General features: G+C 41.4%; 1 protein-coding gene across 1 annotated transcript; it reads right to left on the bottom strand.

Moving 5' to 3' along the window:
- Positions 1-7,773: 7,773 nt before the first annotated feature.
- On the bottom strand, positions 7,774-13,629 carry LOC140845518 (uncharacterized). Its single transcript, XM_073219903.1, has 6 exons — positions 13,272-13,629; positions 12,492-12,537; positions 11,841-11,901; positions 9,559-11,590; positions 9,334-9,477; positions 7,774-7,944 (listed from the first exon to the last, which is right to left on the bottom strand). The coding sequence occupies exons 1-6, from the start codon at positions 13,467-13,469 to the stop codon at positions 7,774-7,776; spliced, it is 2,652 nt and encodes an 883-aa protein (XP_073076004.1). The 5' UTR covers positions 13,470-13,629.
- Positions 13,630-14,011: the final 382 nt, after the last annotated feature.

Below are 14,011 nucleotides of genomic sequence, written 5' to 3'. Positions count from 1 at the left end.
TTTTCTATTTTGTACATCCAGATGGTAATTTACCTGAATAACTAACATGTGACCCATGCTAGATAATATATCTGGAGCTCAATAGCATACTATTTGAAGAAAATATTAAATCTAGTGACAACATCTTTTGGATGCCACCTCTTAATTTTTCTTTTTCATTATCATGACTAAGGAATAGTATACCTTACTGGTCCATGATTATGAAACCTGAAAGTTTCTGAAACTCAAAGTTTTTCATAATTTATTTGCCAGCAGAACCTGTTTCTACTTTCCCTGAAGCAATATTAATGTATTTAATTGCATGATATTGTAATCTGACTCCTGAGTGGATGTTACAAAATATATGCTATGCACACTGTTATTGCCTTTCTAAAATCTGAGAAATTCTTAACTGAAGTATAAACTTCACCTAAGAATTTCAGAAGCAAGATTACAATCCTGCTTATATACACTGACTGAGTTGCAATTTGACTTATCTAACAACAAACACAAATGACTTAAAAGTATGGCAACTCATGCATTTCTACAAGCAAGGTTGAGTGAGAAGCTGTGAATAACTCTCCTGTGATGTATACCACAAAATTTGCATCTTATAGGTTGGGGTCTCTGGTATCATTGATAGATCATTTAAACTTAGTAGGTCATTCCATTACAAGACATTATTAACAAACATAAGCCCAACTTTCTTCCATCATTTGGCATCATTAAGGAAAAATCACTACAGACACAACAGAAATACAGAATTATTAGAGAATACTATGAAAAATTATATACCAACAAACTGGATAAGAAGAAATGGACAACTTTCTAGAAAAACACAAGACTTCTAAGACTGACACTGGAAGAAACAGAAAATCTCAACAGACCAATTACCAGCAATGAAATTGAATTGTAATAAAAAAAATACCAAAGAACAGAATTCCTGGCCCAGATGGCTCCACAGCTCAGTTTTAACAAACATTTAAAAGAGCTAATACCCATTCTCCTTAAAGTTCTCCAAAGAATAGAAGAGGAGGGAATACTTCCAAACTCATTTTATGACTCTAATACCAAAACCAAAGACACCAAAAAAAAAAAATTACACACCAATATCCCTGATGAACATAGATACAAAAATTCTCAACAAAATATCAGCAGACTGAATTCAAAAGTACATCAAAAAGATCACACATCATGACCAAGTGGGATTCATTCCAGGGATGCAAGGATAGCGCAATATTAAAAAATCAATCAACATCATACACTACATCAACAAAAAGGAGGACAAAAATCACATGAGCATCTCAATAGATTCTGAGAAAGCATTTCACAAAATTCAACATCCATTCATGATAAACTCACAACAAAATGGGTATAGAGGGCAAGTACCTCAACATAATGAAGACCATACATGACAAACCCACAGCCAACATCATACTTAACAGCAAAAGCTGAAAGCTTTTCCTCTAAGATTGGTAACAAAACAAGGATGCCCACTCTCACCACTGTTATTCAAATTATTCAATATAGTACTGGAGGTCCTAGCCATGGCAAGCAGACAACACAAAGAAATAAAAGGCATCCAGATTAGTAAGGAACAAGTTAAACTGTCACTATTAACAGACGACATGATATTGTACATAGAAAACTCTAAAGAATCCACCAAAAACACTATTAGAACTAATAACTGAATTCAGCGAAGTTGCAGGATACAAAATTAATAGGCAAAAATCTTCTACATTACTGTATACTAACAATGAACTAGCAGAAAGATAAACCAGGAAAAAAACTCCATTTACAATTGCATCAAAAAAAATAAAATACCTGGGAATAAACCTAACCAAGGAAATGAAAGATCCATACTCTGAAAACTGTAAGACACTCATGAAAGAAATTAAAGAAGACACCAATGGAAATACATCTGTGCTCATGGATAGGAAGAATTAATATTGTCAAAATGGCCATCCTGCCTAAAGCAATCTATGGATTCAATGTAATCCCTATCAAAATATCACCAGCATTCTTCCAAAAAACTAGAACAAATAGTTCTAAAATTCATATCAAACCACAAGAGACCCCAAACAGCCAAAGCAATCCTGAAAAGGGAGAACAAAGCTGGGGAGATTACAAGCTATGCTACAAATCCACAGTAATCAAAACAACTTGGCACTGGCACAAGAACAGACCCATTGATCAGTGGAACAGAATAGAGAGGCCAGATATAAACTCACACATATATGACCAATTAAGGAGCCACGGATATACAGTGCAGAAAAGACAGGCTCTTCAACAACTGGTGTTGGCAAAACTGGACAGCTACATGGAAGAGAATGAAACTGGATTATTGTCTAACTACACATACAAAAATAAACTCAAAATGGATCAAAGACCTAAATGTCAGGCATGAACCATAAAACTCATAGAAGAAAACACAGGCAAAAATTTCTTAAATATAAACATGAACAACTTTTACCTGAACACATCTCCTATGGCAGGGAAACAAAAGCAAAAATGAACAAGTGGGACTACATCAAACTGAAATGCTCCTGTACAGCAAAGGACACCATTAGCAGAAAAAAAAAAGGCATCCTGCAATATGGGAGAATATATTCATAAATAACTTATCCAATAAGGGGTTACCATCCAAAATATATAAAGAACTCATATGCCTCAACACCCAAAAAAACAAATAACCTGATTAAAAAATGGGTGGAAGACCTTCACAGACACTTCTCTAAAGAAGAACTTTGAATGGCCAACAAGCACATGAAAAGATGCTCCACATCACTAATCAAGGAAATGCAAATTAAAACCACAATGAGGTATCACCTCACACCAGTTAGTATGGCCAACATCCAAAAGACAAACAAAAGCAAATGCTGGCGAGGATGTCAAGGAAGGGGAACCCTCCTACACTGTTGATGGGAATGTAAATTGATTCAGCCATTATAGAAAGTGATATGGAGGTTCCTCAAAAAACTAAAAATAGAAACACAGTTTGAACCAGGAATTTACTCCTAGGAATTTACCTGAATAAAACAAGATTTCTGATTCAAAAAGACATATGCATCCCTATGTTTTTCACTGCACTATTTCCAATAGCCAAGATATGGAAGCAGCCTAAGTATCCATCAATAGATGAATGGATAAAGAAGATGTGGTACATATACACAATGGAATACTATTTAGCCATAAGAAGAAAACAAATACTACAATTTGCAACAACATGGATGGAGCTAGAGGGTATTATGCTCCATGAAATAAGCCAGGTGGGAAAGACAAGTACCAAATGATTTCACTTGTTTCTGGAGTACAAAAAACAAGAAAAACTAAAGTAACAAAGCAGCAGCAGAGTCAGACTCCAAGAATGGACTAGCAGTTACCAAAAGGAAAGAGTTGGGACGGTGAGTAGGGAGGGAGGGAGAAGGGGATTAAGGGCCACTATAATTAGCAATAACAATATAGGTATCATAGTGAAGGTGGTAAAGCTCAGAGAAGACAAGTAATGAGTCTATAGCATCTTACTATGCTTATACACAGTGACTGCAATGGGGTGGGGGGGATGAGGACTTGATAGTATGCATGAATGTTGAAATCACAGTGTTGTTCATGTGAAACTTTCATAAGATTATATTTCAATGATACTTTAATATGAAAAAAAGTCTAACAAAAAATCAATACAAGATATATCTGCAAAAATCCCCACTTGTAAATTAAATACACATGTCTAAATAACCCATGGATCTGAGATGAAATCAAAAGGAAAATTTGAAATATTTTGAACAGGGTGAAAAATATGTATAAAACACAACTGATATTTCTGAGATGAAGTTAAAGCAGTGTTGAGAGAAAAATTTGTAGCAATAGATGCCTCTATTAGAAAAGAATGGTTTCAAATCAGTGACCTGAGCTTCTAGCTTAAGCAAAGGCAGAAAGGCAAATTAAACCCAAAGTTAGTAAAAGGAAGTGAGGAAGGTGGTGCTAGGATACAGGCAGATAAGGTTCAGAACCCTTGTAAAAAGCCCCAATCCAACTAAGCCACTTAGATAAACATCAGATGCTTTCACTGGTTGTGCCCTATGCAAACATTACGCAGCCATTCAAAGGTACATAGACTTCAGCTGCTCTATGCAGACAAAGTATTATACATTCAGCCAATCAGGAGTGAGTTGTGATGTCATTAATTAAGTTCTCTATCTGGCTGTGGGGCAAGACTTCCTCCTCTCCAAAGGCAATATAAACCCCAGATAGGACAGCCCTGATGGTCTCCTCTCTTGGAGCCCCTCCTGGTTAACAGGAGTTATTGCTCTCTCTTTTCGATCATTAAAAAGAGTTTTGCTGGTTGCTCCATACTCTTTTGTCTTATTGCTTCATTCTGTGTCACCTCTGAGACATGATCCTGGGGAGATAAAGAACATTCTGGCTGGCAATAAAAGGAAATTATAAAAACAAGAGAAGAAATAAATTAGAGAAAAACCAGTGAAACCAAAAACTAGTTTCTTGAAAAATATCAAAAAATAAAAAATAAACACCAGCCAGAATTACTAAGTAAAATATAAAGAAGACACAAATAACCAAGCAAGTAACTAATAAGAATGAGAGAGTAGATATCACTGAAAATCCTAAACACATTTAAAGAATAACAAGGTAATTTAATCAAAAACTTTTCACTAACAAGTTTGAAAACTTAGGTAAGCTAAATTTAAGAAACACAGATTATCAGAACTCACCCATTATGAAATAAATGAATAGCTCTATTACTACAAAGGAAATAAATTTAAAATTTAAAACCTCCCAAAGAAAGATCTTTCCATATTACTTAGTTGCATTGGAGAACTCAACCAAATATTTAAAGAAGAATTAACACCAATTCCACAAAGTCTGTCCCAGAAAATAGAGGAGGAAGGAACATTTTCCCATTCATTTTATGACAATTGACCCCAACACCAAAATGAGACAAAGTCAGTAAAAAAATAAGAAAAACTACAGACTAATATTCTTTAAGAATATATATATATGCAAACATCCTTAACAAAATATTAAAAATTAGAATTCAACAATATATATAAAAAGAATTATATACATAATTAAACAGCATTTATTCCAGGGATGCACGGCTAGTTCGATATTAGAAAATCAATCAATGTAAATGCCTTATTAGCAGGCTAAAGAAGAGAAACCACAAGACCATATAAATTAGTGCAGAAAAACCATTTGACAAAATTCAACAACAGTTCATGACTCCAACTTAGGAAAACAACAAAAGAGGGGAACTTCTTCAACTGAATGAAAAGCATCTACAAAAAATCTTCCAGTAACATAGTTTTGGTGGAAACCTGAGTGCATCCACCCTAAGTTCAGGAACAAGGCAAGGATGTCTGCTCTCACCAATCTCATTAAACACAGTGTTGGAAGATCTAGCCAGTGTTATCAGTATGGAGATCAGAAAGGAGGAAATTAAACAGCCCATATTGTAGATGACATGATTGTCCACAAAAACAACCTAAAGAAATTCACGCACACACACCAACACCTCCTGGAGTTTATGCGTGAGTTCAGCAAGGTCATATATATGAAATAAACATAGAAAATCTATTGTATTTCTATATACTATCAATGAGAATGCAGACACAAAAATTTTAAATGTGCTATACCATTTACAATCTCTAAAAAAAAATACTTTGGTGTATAAAAGATGTATAGGACTTGTATGATAAGAACTAAACAATGCTGATAAAAATATTAAAAAAGACTGAATAAATGGAGAGTTAAACAATGTTCATGGGTTAGAAGATTCAAAATATTAAAAGATGTCAATTCTTCCCAAATTGATGTACATATTTAACATAATTGCTATCAAAATTCCTGCAGATTTTTGGTAGACAAGATTTTCTACAATTTATATGGAAAGGGAAAGGAACTAGAATAGATTTTTTTAAAAGTTAAGAGGAATAAAGCAGAAATAAACCCATCAAATTGTAAGACTTAGCTAATTTTAGATAATGTAGTACAGACTATGTGGTATTAACAAATAAATTACAAGATCCTTCAAGTCATTAGCTCCATTTGTGTATTCCATTCTTAATTATCTTAGTAACATGCTCACATTCCAGATCTGAAACAAAATGAAATCATTCTCATTAAGGTTAAATATCCCATTTCTAAACAAAAATAAATATCTCATTCATTCTACATTGAATTTTCAATTTATTTATTTACTTATGTCCTTGCTATTTATAACAATAATACAGACTCTGGGTTTCCTACTTGATTCAATTCAGTCACTATCAATACTTATTTTGGTGCCAAATTGTTATTTTTAGCTGGTTACTTCAGTCTGACTTCTGTATTTTGATTTATCATTTATTTTCTGGCACAAAAAAGATGTTGCAGGCTTTTCCTATGCTTTTCCCTGGATCAGCCCAGCCATTTCTCCAAGTAACCCTGATGCCTTTAATGGAGAATGATATTTAGAAGCTAAGTGCTCATTATTATTAGGATGTCGCTGCTTTTAGGCCCTCTCATTGATCAGAGCTAGGAAACGTGTACGTTCAGCAAACAGTTGGTTCACTGGCTTCAAACTCTAAGGAAAATCGAGTACTGAAACAGGTAACCATGTGAGTAGAGAACTGGTCTAAGGGAGCTGAAGAAAGAGAAAAGCACGTGGCCCAGAGCAGAACCCTAGGTTAATCAGACATTCGGGAAACACTTTACGCTGTTTTGGAATAGGGCTGTATATAAACAAGCACAATTGTGACCAAACATGGCAAGCAAATAATTAAAATTTCAAAAAATTATTAACTACCCAAATGTCAACAAAAAAATGTAATATTCTATCACTTAAAAGGATGTAAACATAAAGAATGTTATTTCTGATAGTTTATAATAATATAAAAGTATTTATGATAGTGTTTTCCCTTTAAAGTACTTAATATTCAAACTATGTAAAAAATTGGCATAGTAAAATCTGGAACCAGATGCATCAAAATGTTCATAATTGTTTTGAATGTGGGAATCTATAAGGTTCTTTCTACTTTTCCATATGTTCCAAATTCACCACACACTTCTTTCTAATAGAGGAAACAATCACAAAAAGGATTTTCCTCCACCTCTTACTATGATAAATCAAGGTGACAATTGGTAATTAACGCAGAACCTGGACACGGAGTATGCATAAATATATTAACACCTGCAACCCGAGACTTTCTGCCCTATAAACAAGCCTGCAGGACTGTCTACCGGACGGGCTCGGGTCCTGCTCCCCTGGTTCCTGCAGGGGCGACCAACAGTTCTCCTCCCTGCTCTCTGCTCACTGACACTGATGCCTTGACAGGCCCAGCGTTCCCCCAAACCATTCCTACCTCACTCACTGCGGGGTCCCAGGGGCTGTGAGAACTCCTACTCCTCCTCCGAAAACAACCAGCCAGCGGTGCGCATCCATCCTCTAGTTATGTGTCCTGAGAGAAGAGAAGATTCCGGTCTTAGCGGACAGACCGACACCTCGGCCTCCTGCTGTCCTGACCAGCACAGGCGCTTCGAGGCCCTGGAGCCGTGGGGCTGAGACCCTGTGCTGACGGCCGGCCCGGGGCCGATTCCCTGACACCAGCCCCCAGCAGTGTCGAAAGATCTTCCCTGCCCCCTCCAGTGCTCAGGGCCAGCCCCGCTAGATACTGTATCCTCACACAGTAGATGCGATGCGAGACTCACATAGCCCATGAGATGCGTAAGGCCAGCATCCAGCGCAGGGCGAAGCCTCCACGGTCGTCAGTACTGCTGCTGTGTCCAACGGCCGCATCATCTCTGTAGAGCTGCTTCCTGCGTGCTTAGGGACGCGCTGGCTATGGCCAGACGCAGCCATGCACCCTCACGTGCATGCAGTCGAGCAGTGAGGCCGCGAGGCCAAGCCATTAGGGTGGAGGTGGCTGACGGAGGGAGGTTCCTTATGGCCGGGCAGAGACGGTCTCTCTGAGAGGCATCCAGAAACCGCCCTCAGGACCTGTCTGTAACAAACCCCGTGCTACAGCCGTTAAATAAACAAACACCCGCCAGCCAGGCTCCGCCCCTGGACGTGCCTCTGGGGCTTGGTGTTGCACAAAGGATGGCATCAGCTTGGTGTTTGGCTGAGAATTTTCCCCTCCCTGTTACTTTTCACTTAGAACCAATCCACTGAAAAAATTGCCTCAACCTTTTTCTGTTTTAGCTTTCCATCGCCCTAATCATGAGAGTACCATGAAAGCACCATGAAATGCAGGTTTGTGCTCCCAGAGCAGATCTCTGAACTTAGGTATTCAGCAGTCCCAAGCCTCCACTTCATCCCTGCCCAGTTTCTCTTCCCCGGGGCCTGTGAGCTGGGGTGCAGGAAAGGCTTGGTTCCCGCTGGGCCACAGCTTTGGTACGTTACCCTGTTCTGTGAGGTCTGCTCTGGTTCCAGGAGTATGCAGTCTGGCGCAGTCCTCTTTCCTGTTGCTCCCTCACGATTAGTTGTATTAATTATATTTTGGCATTATATGCGGTTTTACAAGGAAGCCTCTGTCTCATCTCTCACACCGCCATCTTTTCAGCCGGCCCATGCTTTTGCTTTGCAAAAGAATGGCATCAATCAGGCAGCCTCAAGAAATACCCAGGCTTGAGAACCACCACTTCCCCAAGGAAACCTCAGTGTTAAGGTGAAAGCATGCTTCCCCAACACAATAATGTGACCCATGTGACAGATGCTTAAGCGGCATCTATACAGTTTCCAGACCCTACCCCAACTATCTGAGGATCTACTGAAGCAATACCCACCCCAGACACTCCCATTCAGGGTTTACCCACCTGTGGGATCCTCTGGTTACTCACTTCTAAATGATGAGTAAGCCACTGCTGCTTCAATGTTATTTTCTGAAACATATACCTGTCCCTGACCCTCTTCAGATATAGAAGCCCTGTCCTCCCTAGCGCTCTGAGGGATATAAAACATTCAATGAGGGGAAGCTGTGGACTGCCATGCATTTTCAATAAGGCTAAGCTAAGAGACGGGAGACAGAACTCATCTCTTCAAACTTCATCAGGGAGGAAATGGGCTTTAGGGAACACATGAGATCTATTTCTCAACAAGAGCAACATGGGTCATATCACCTTTTAGAAGATAAAGGAAGCAATCACCGAGGCTGAACTCTTTCCTTTCCCTAAGTACAAGCCCAGAGTAACCCAAAACCCATGTCCCCAACAGAGAGCACAGAAATCACTATTATTAGAGAAACATTTATTGGGGAGAATCCATATTCTCCACAGGGAATTACTTAGGGGATGGAAATTTTCCTTCCTGGAAATTCTGGAAGTGGGATGGATGGGGCTTTTCAGGGTGGGTGCTACCTGTTGCTTGCTGAGGCCCATTTTGTTCTCTAAGAACTTCCCAGTGTCTCTCATGATTTTCTGAGCTTCAGTCATTCCACTAAAGGCAGCTCTTCTTTGAACTACACCTCGGCTCTGCACTGACGATATGCGGCTGCTCTTTTCCTGGGGATTTTATTTGCAAGGAGAAATCGATTTTAAAAAATCTTTCAGTTTTTGGCAGAAATGGCTTTCAGCATGCTGAACCCTACGGAATAGTGTCTGCAAAGACTTGCTCCTAAGTGTCTCCTTTGCCGGGGAACTCTTCTTTCTTGATTTGGATGTTCCCAACTCTGCATCCCCTCCTCCACGCACTTTAACTTTGGAGCCTGGAGGACTTGCTTTGTTTCCACCTGGTTGGAAATACTCACCCAGGCATGAGGGGTGGAAAGGTCCCATATTCGAACTGGAAATACCCTTAGCATGAGTCAGTGAGGCCTTAGACATCAAACCATTTGAGTCAAGGAACATGTCAGTGGGCTGGCCTTTGGCCTGGGCACAATTCTCACTGTCAGGTTTTACCTTTAACACATTCAACAGTTGTCGTCTCAGGTCTGTTGATTTAACATCTCGGGAACCCGAAATATTTGGTGGGGGGCTTTCAGTTGTAACAGAACCATTCATATTTTTCATTTGGGAGCTTCCTGGCTTGCTGGTAGTCAAGGTGTCATTAATTTGTCCTTGAAGAGTATCAACCTCTGCAACCCTAAGAATATCCCTGGACACGCTTAGCTCAGAAACAGGTTTTAAAGTCTTCTCTGTCTTCTGGACCTGTTTTACACTGGAATCAGAGAAGGAGAGGTCCTGGAAGGTATTCTGTTCGTAGTCCTCATCCACTGATGGTGGCAAAGTACTCTCTTTTACTTGGGTGTGGGATTTCTCAGGAAGTAGTCTCCGTTCCATAGCATGCCAAGAATTCTGCACAGCCCCAGGGAGCTGACCCTCACTGATTTCCTCAAACTTCTTGCTCCAGTGTACTTCTAGGATGTTCACAAGTTCTCTCCAGCCTTCATATTCCCCTAAGCCCCTTGAGAGACTCACCATGTGACTGTCTAGCTCTTTCTCAGAGTCATATCCCAGGGCCTCATATGAAGAGCCCTCTGGATCACACAACAGAAGATCTTTTCGACTGCTCTCTGGGCTCTGTCCCTGCCCTTTCCCCATGTCCTTCTCCAGTTGAAGTATTTCTGAGGCCCCCTTCGAGTCATGCTTATCAGTAACTGACTGTAACATGTTCCCAGGGGAATTTGGTTGGTACTCTGGCCTAAGTTGCTTTGGAAAAGAACCCCCTTTCTTTTCCTTTTCCTTCCATAGCACGAAATCACTCTTCTTGCAGACTTGCCTCTCCAGAAGTGCCAGGGCATCACGGCTGAGAAATGAGAGGTTACCAGACTCTGTTGTGATGGCTGCAGGGTCTCTCCTGAAAGAGTCCTCTGAAGAGTGGAGGGCAAGAAACTCTTCATTGGCATGATCTTGCCCCCAAGAACAGTCTGAAGTTGACAAGCTTGAATGGTGAATGCCTCTGGTTCTTGGGTCATAAGTGAACAACCCACCAGGGCTACCTGGAGATGAGCTCTCCGGAATAGGTATCGACGAGATGGAAATTGATTTAGATGGAGTCACAGTCAAATTGCAGTCGGGTGGTGGTGCCACAGACATGCTTGGTGGTATGTGAGGACAAGGAAATGAATCAGTCGGATTCATTGTCTGGTACAAATCTGGTAAGGGGTCGAAGTCTTGGGAAAGTGGGGAGACGGTATTCACAGACAAAGTAGCCTCTGGGTGGAAAAGAGGATCTACTGTCTGATTGTCATACGGTGGGGGAGGAGAAAAGGCAAGGGTTTGGGTTTGGGAACAATCCACAGGGAATATGGAATCCAAGGAAGGAAAAGGTTCTGGTGGCAGAGTGTAACACACAGGTGAAGGTGAGGAAAAGCCCACTAAGGAGGTCATTGGGTTAGGTGAGAGAATGCAGGGAGGTGGTGGGGAAGGCTCAGACAGAGAGGCTGGTGTTGGGTCTCCTGGAAGGACTGCTGAATCAGCAGGGGTCACAGTGCCTGATGACTCAGTCACAGAAGCCGAAGAAGCCGAAGGGAACACAGAGGGAGTAGCATCTTCCAGGACTTCCAGACACAGCAGACGATGGACCTCAGCAATTGTGCTATTACACACTTGGCAGAAGGGGTCTGGACATAACATTTGACGACAGCAGGTAATATCGTAATTCTGGCCCAGGGAGCTGCAGGAGACAGTAAGTACAAAGCTGCAGCCAGGACCAGCTTAGGAGGACAGGCCACCTGCAGCCTGCTGCGCCTTCACATTACCCCACAGCTATGACTTCACAAGAAGCTCAGCAGCCCCCACACCAAGCATTCCACTCCCATACTCTTTCCTACGCCTACCTCCTCCCATGTGTATGACAGGCTACACTGAATCCCCACAATTGCACAGAACATACTAAAGAGGGATTGGGAAGGAAAGGGAAAGACCTTCTTAGAGGAGCAACCAGCTGCTGTTTCTCCTCTTCTTTGCTTGTGTAATAACCGCAACCTGGGAAACCAGGAGAGTGGATTATACTTAATGAAGGTAGAAGCATAGATTTTGTATAGGAATCCCTTTACAAGAGTCACTTGGAATATTAGACTCTGAAACCCCCAAGATTCAATAGATGAGGTCAAATGGTCGATAATAATATTAACAAGGTTCACATGAATATGTTGCCATATTTACAAGGTACAGTCACATATGTTATGTGACGCTCACATCACTCATGTGAAGCATAGAGGTCAGTAGTTTCTCATAGAAGAACCTGAGTATCCAGGAAGTCAGAGTACTTTCCCAGATCAAGAGACAGAAAAATTCTGACTCTGCACATCAAACACAAGTTTACCACCTATTGGGCAACACCCATTACCCAGGTCCATCTCTGCTTCGTGCCCGTGGAATGGCAGAGCAGGGAATCTGACAAGTGTGTCAGGCCCTCACGGACTTCCCATCAGCCTCTCTAAGTGATATGCTTTCTGAGAGTAGCTAGACTCTCTCTAGCAACTGACAGCCTCAGAGATCGTGGACCTGGGACCTCATGCAAAGGACTGGAGGGTCACTCCTGGAGCATTCAGGTGCAATAGGCAGACACGTACCCTTCAGTGTGCCACGTCGCCTTCTCCGCTGGGCTCTGCCTTGATGCTGAAACAAAAGGAAAAGAATGAGGGGCTGGGACTCATTTCTCTGGCTCTGTTCTCTAGGAAACTCAGACATTCATTATCCAAGAATTATATAACTCTATTTAAACTAATACAATTCTGTGTTCCTTTTGTCAGTTTTAAAACTTTAAAATGCTTCAATTTATACTTCCTTGAAAAACTCAGAGAAGGATTTTGCCTTCCTTGAGGTGCACACTTGATATTCCCAGTCAGGAGTCCTCTGCTCGAGGCAGGCTTGGATTCTGAGGCCAGCAGTCCTGTCTGTGCTCCCTCAGATGGGACCATGTATCCTGGGACAGAGCTTGGGCTTCAGCCTCTGCCGAAGGCTCTCAGAAGCTCAGCATTGCTCTGCACATCCCCCCACCAGGAAGGAAGGCTTGGTCAGCGGATGCAGGACATGAGAATGTAACTGAAGATCAAGATCTGGGAACTCTGTTCCCCTGCAGATCCCCAACTCTCTAAATTGCCCAATCCAGGGCCACAAAATCACTGCTGGGGATTTTATCACAGTTAGTTGGTGGGCTTCAAAGGGCAACAGTCTCGGATAAGCCCTTCACCCTGCCCAGTGTTTCCCCAGAAGGATGAAATTCTGTATTCTCCTCCATCTTCCCATCTTGGGCATGTCTCTAACCCAACCAAACTCATTTAAAAATGTGGGACCAGAAGTGGGAATGACAGTGAAGAGTCCCTGTTGGGGGTCTTCCCAGGGGTCCTTACCTTGTTGCTGTATTGCACTTTCCCTCTGGTTGGTGCAGATAGCATCCCCACCAGGTAGTATAGGGAAAGAAGGATGAACCCCAAACCACACAGGATGGTGAAGCTGGGGTCAATACTCAAGGTTCCTGAGCCAAAGCTCAGATCTGGCTGAATATGGTTGTTCAGAAATGAAAGAAGGTTCCATTCTCTGAACTCCATCTTTCAAGCTACCTGAGGTAACTGACCTCTGGGAGTTCAGGGGCTTGACTTTAGTCCCAAGCCTGCATCACAGAACTCTGAGGAGTCACAAAGGGTGTCTGTGTTGGTAGGGGGCAACATGAGGAGGGTGTTCCTCCTGCCCCTCCCACACCCGCCAGCCCAGCAGATAACCCCTCCCCTCCTGGAACCTCTATGCCCCTCTTCCCTAGCCTCACGTCCTGTTTTCCAACTCTACCCTGTCATATCATGTATTACCATAATGAAACTTTCTGCTTGTTTCATCTGTAACTCTGATACTGCCTGAGTCACCCTTCACTGACGGGAACCTTGACTGGAGTCTCACCAATTCAACTGACTTGAAAACCTGAGATACTGACTGGAGTTTTGGCTTGTACCAAAGAACATTTATACTCACTGCCTTGTATGTCCTCAAGTCCATTTTTTGTGCCCAAATCCATTACACTTATTTAGTTTTGTGAATGTTAAATAGCCAACTTAAGTTCTTTGTTTCAGAGGATAACTGACTCCCCTAGATCACTCAG

The sequence above is a fragment of the Manis javanica genome, chromosome 2, assembly GCF_040802235.1.
Source record: "Manis javanica isolate MJ-LG chromosome 2, MJ_LKY, whole genome shotgun sequence".
Lineage (NCBI taxonomy): Eukaryota > Metazoa > Chordata > Mammalia > Pholidota > Manidae > Manis > Manis javanica.
This window is presented reverse-complemented; position numbering and strand designations above follow the sequence as displayed.

Bases quoted from the DNA above. Each gene is read 5' to 3' on its own strand.
- LOC140845518 (XM_073219903.1), bottom strand. From the start codon at position 13,469: ATGGAGTTCAGAGAATGGAACCTTCTTTCATTTCTGAACAACCATATT. The intron at 9,478-9,558 runs GTTCAGCATGCT...TAAAATCCCCAG, and splicing joins TGCAGACACTATTCCGTAGG to GAAAAGAGCAGCCGCATATC. The intron at 7,945-9,333 runs GTAGCACCCACC...GATGCCTCTCAG, and splicing joins TGGGCCTCAGCAAGCAACAG to AGAGACCGTCTCTGCCCGGC.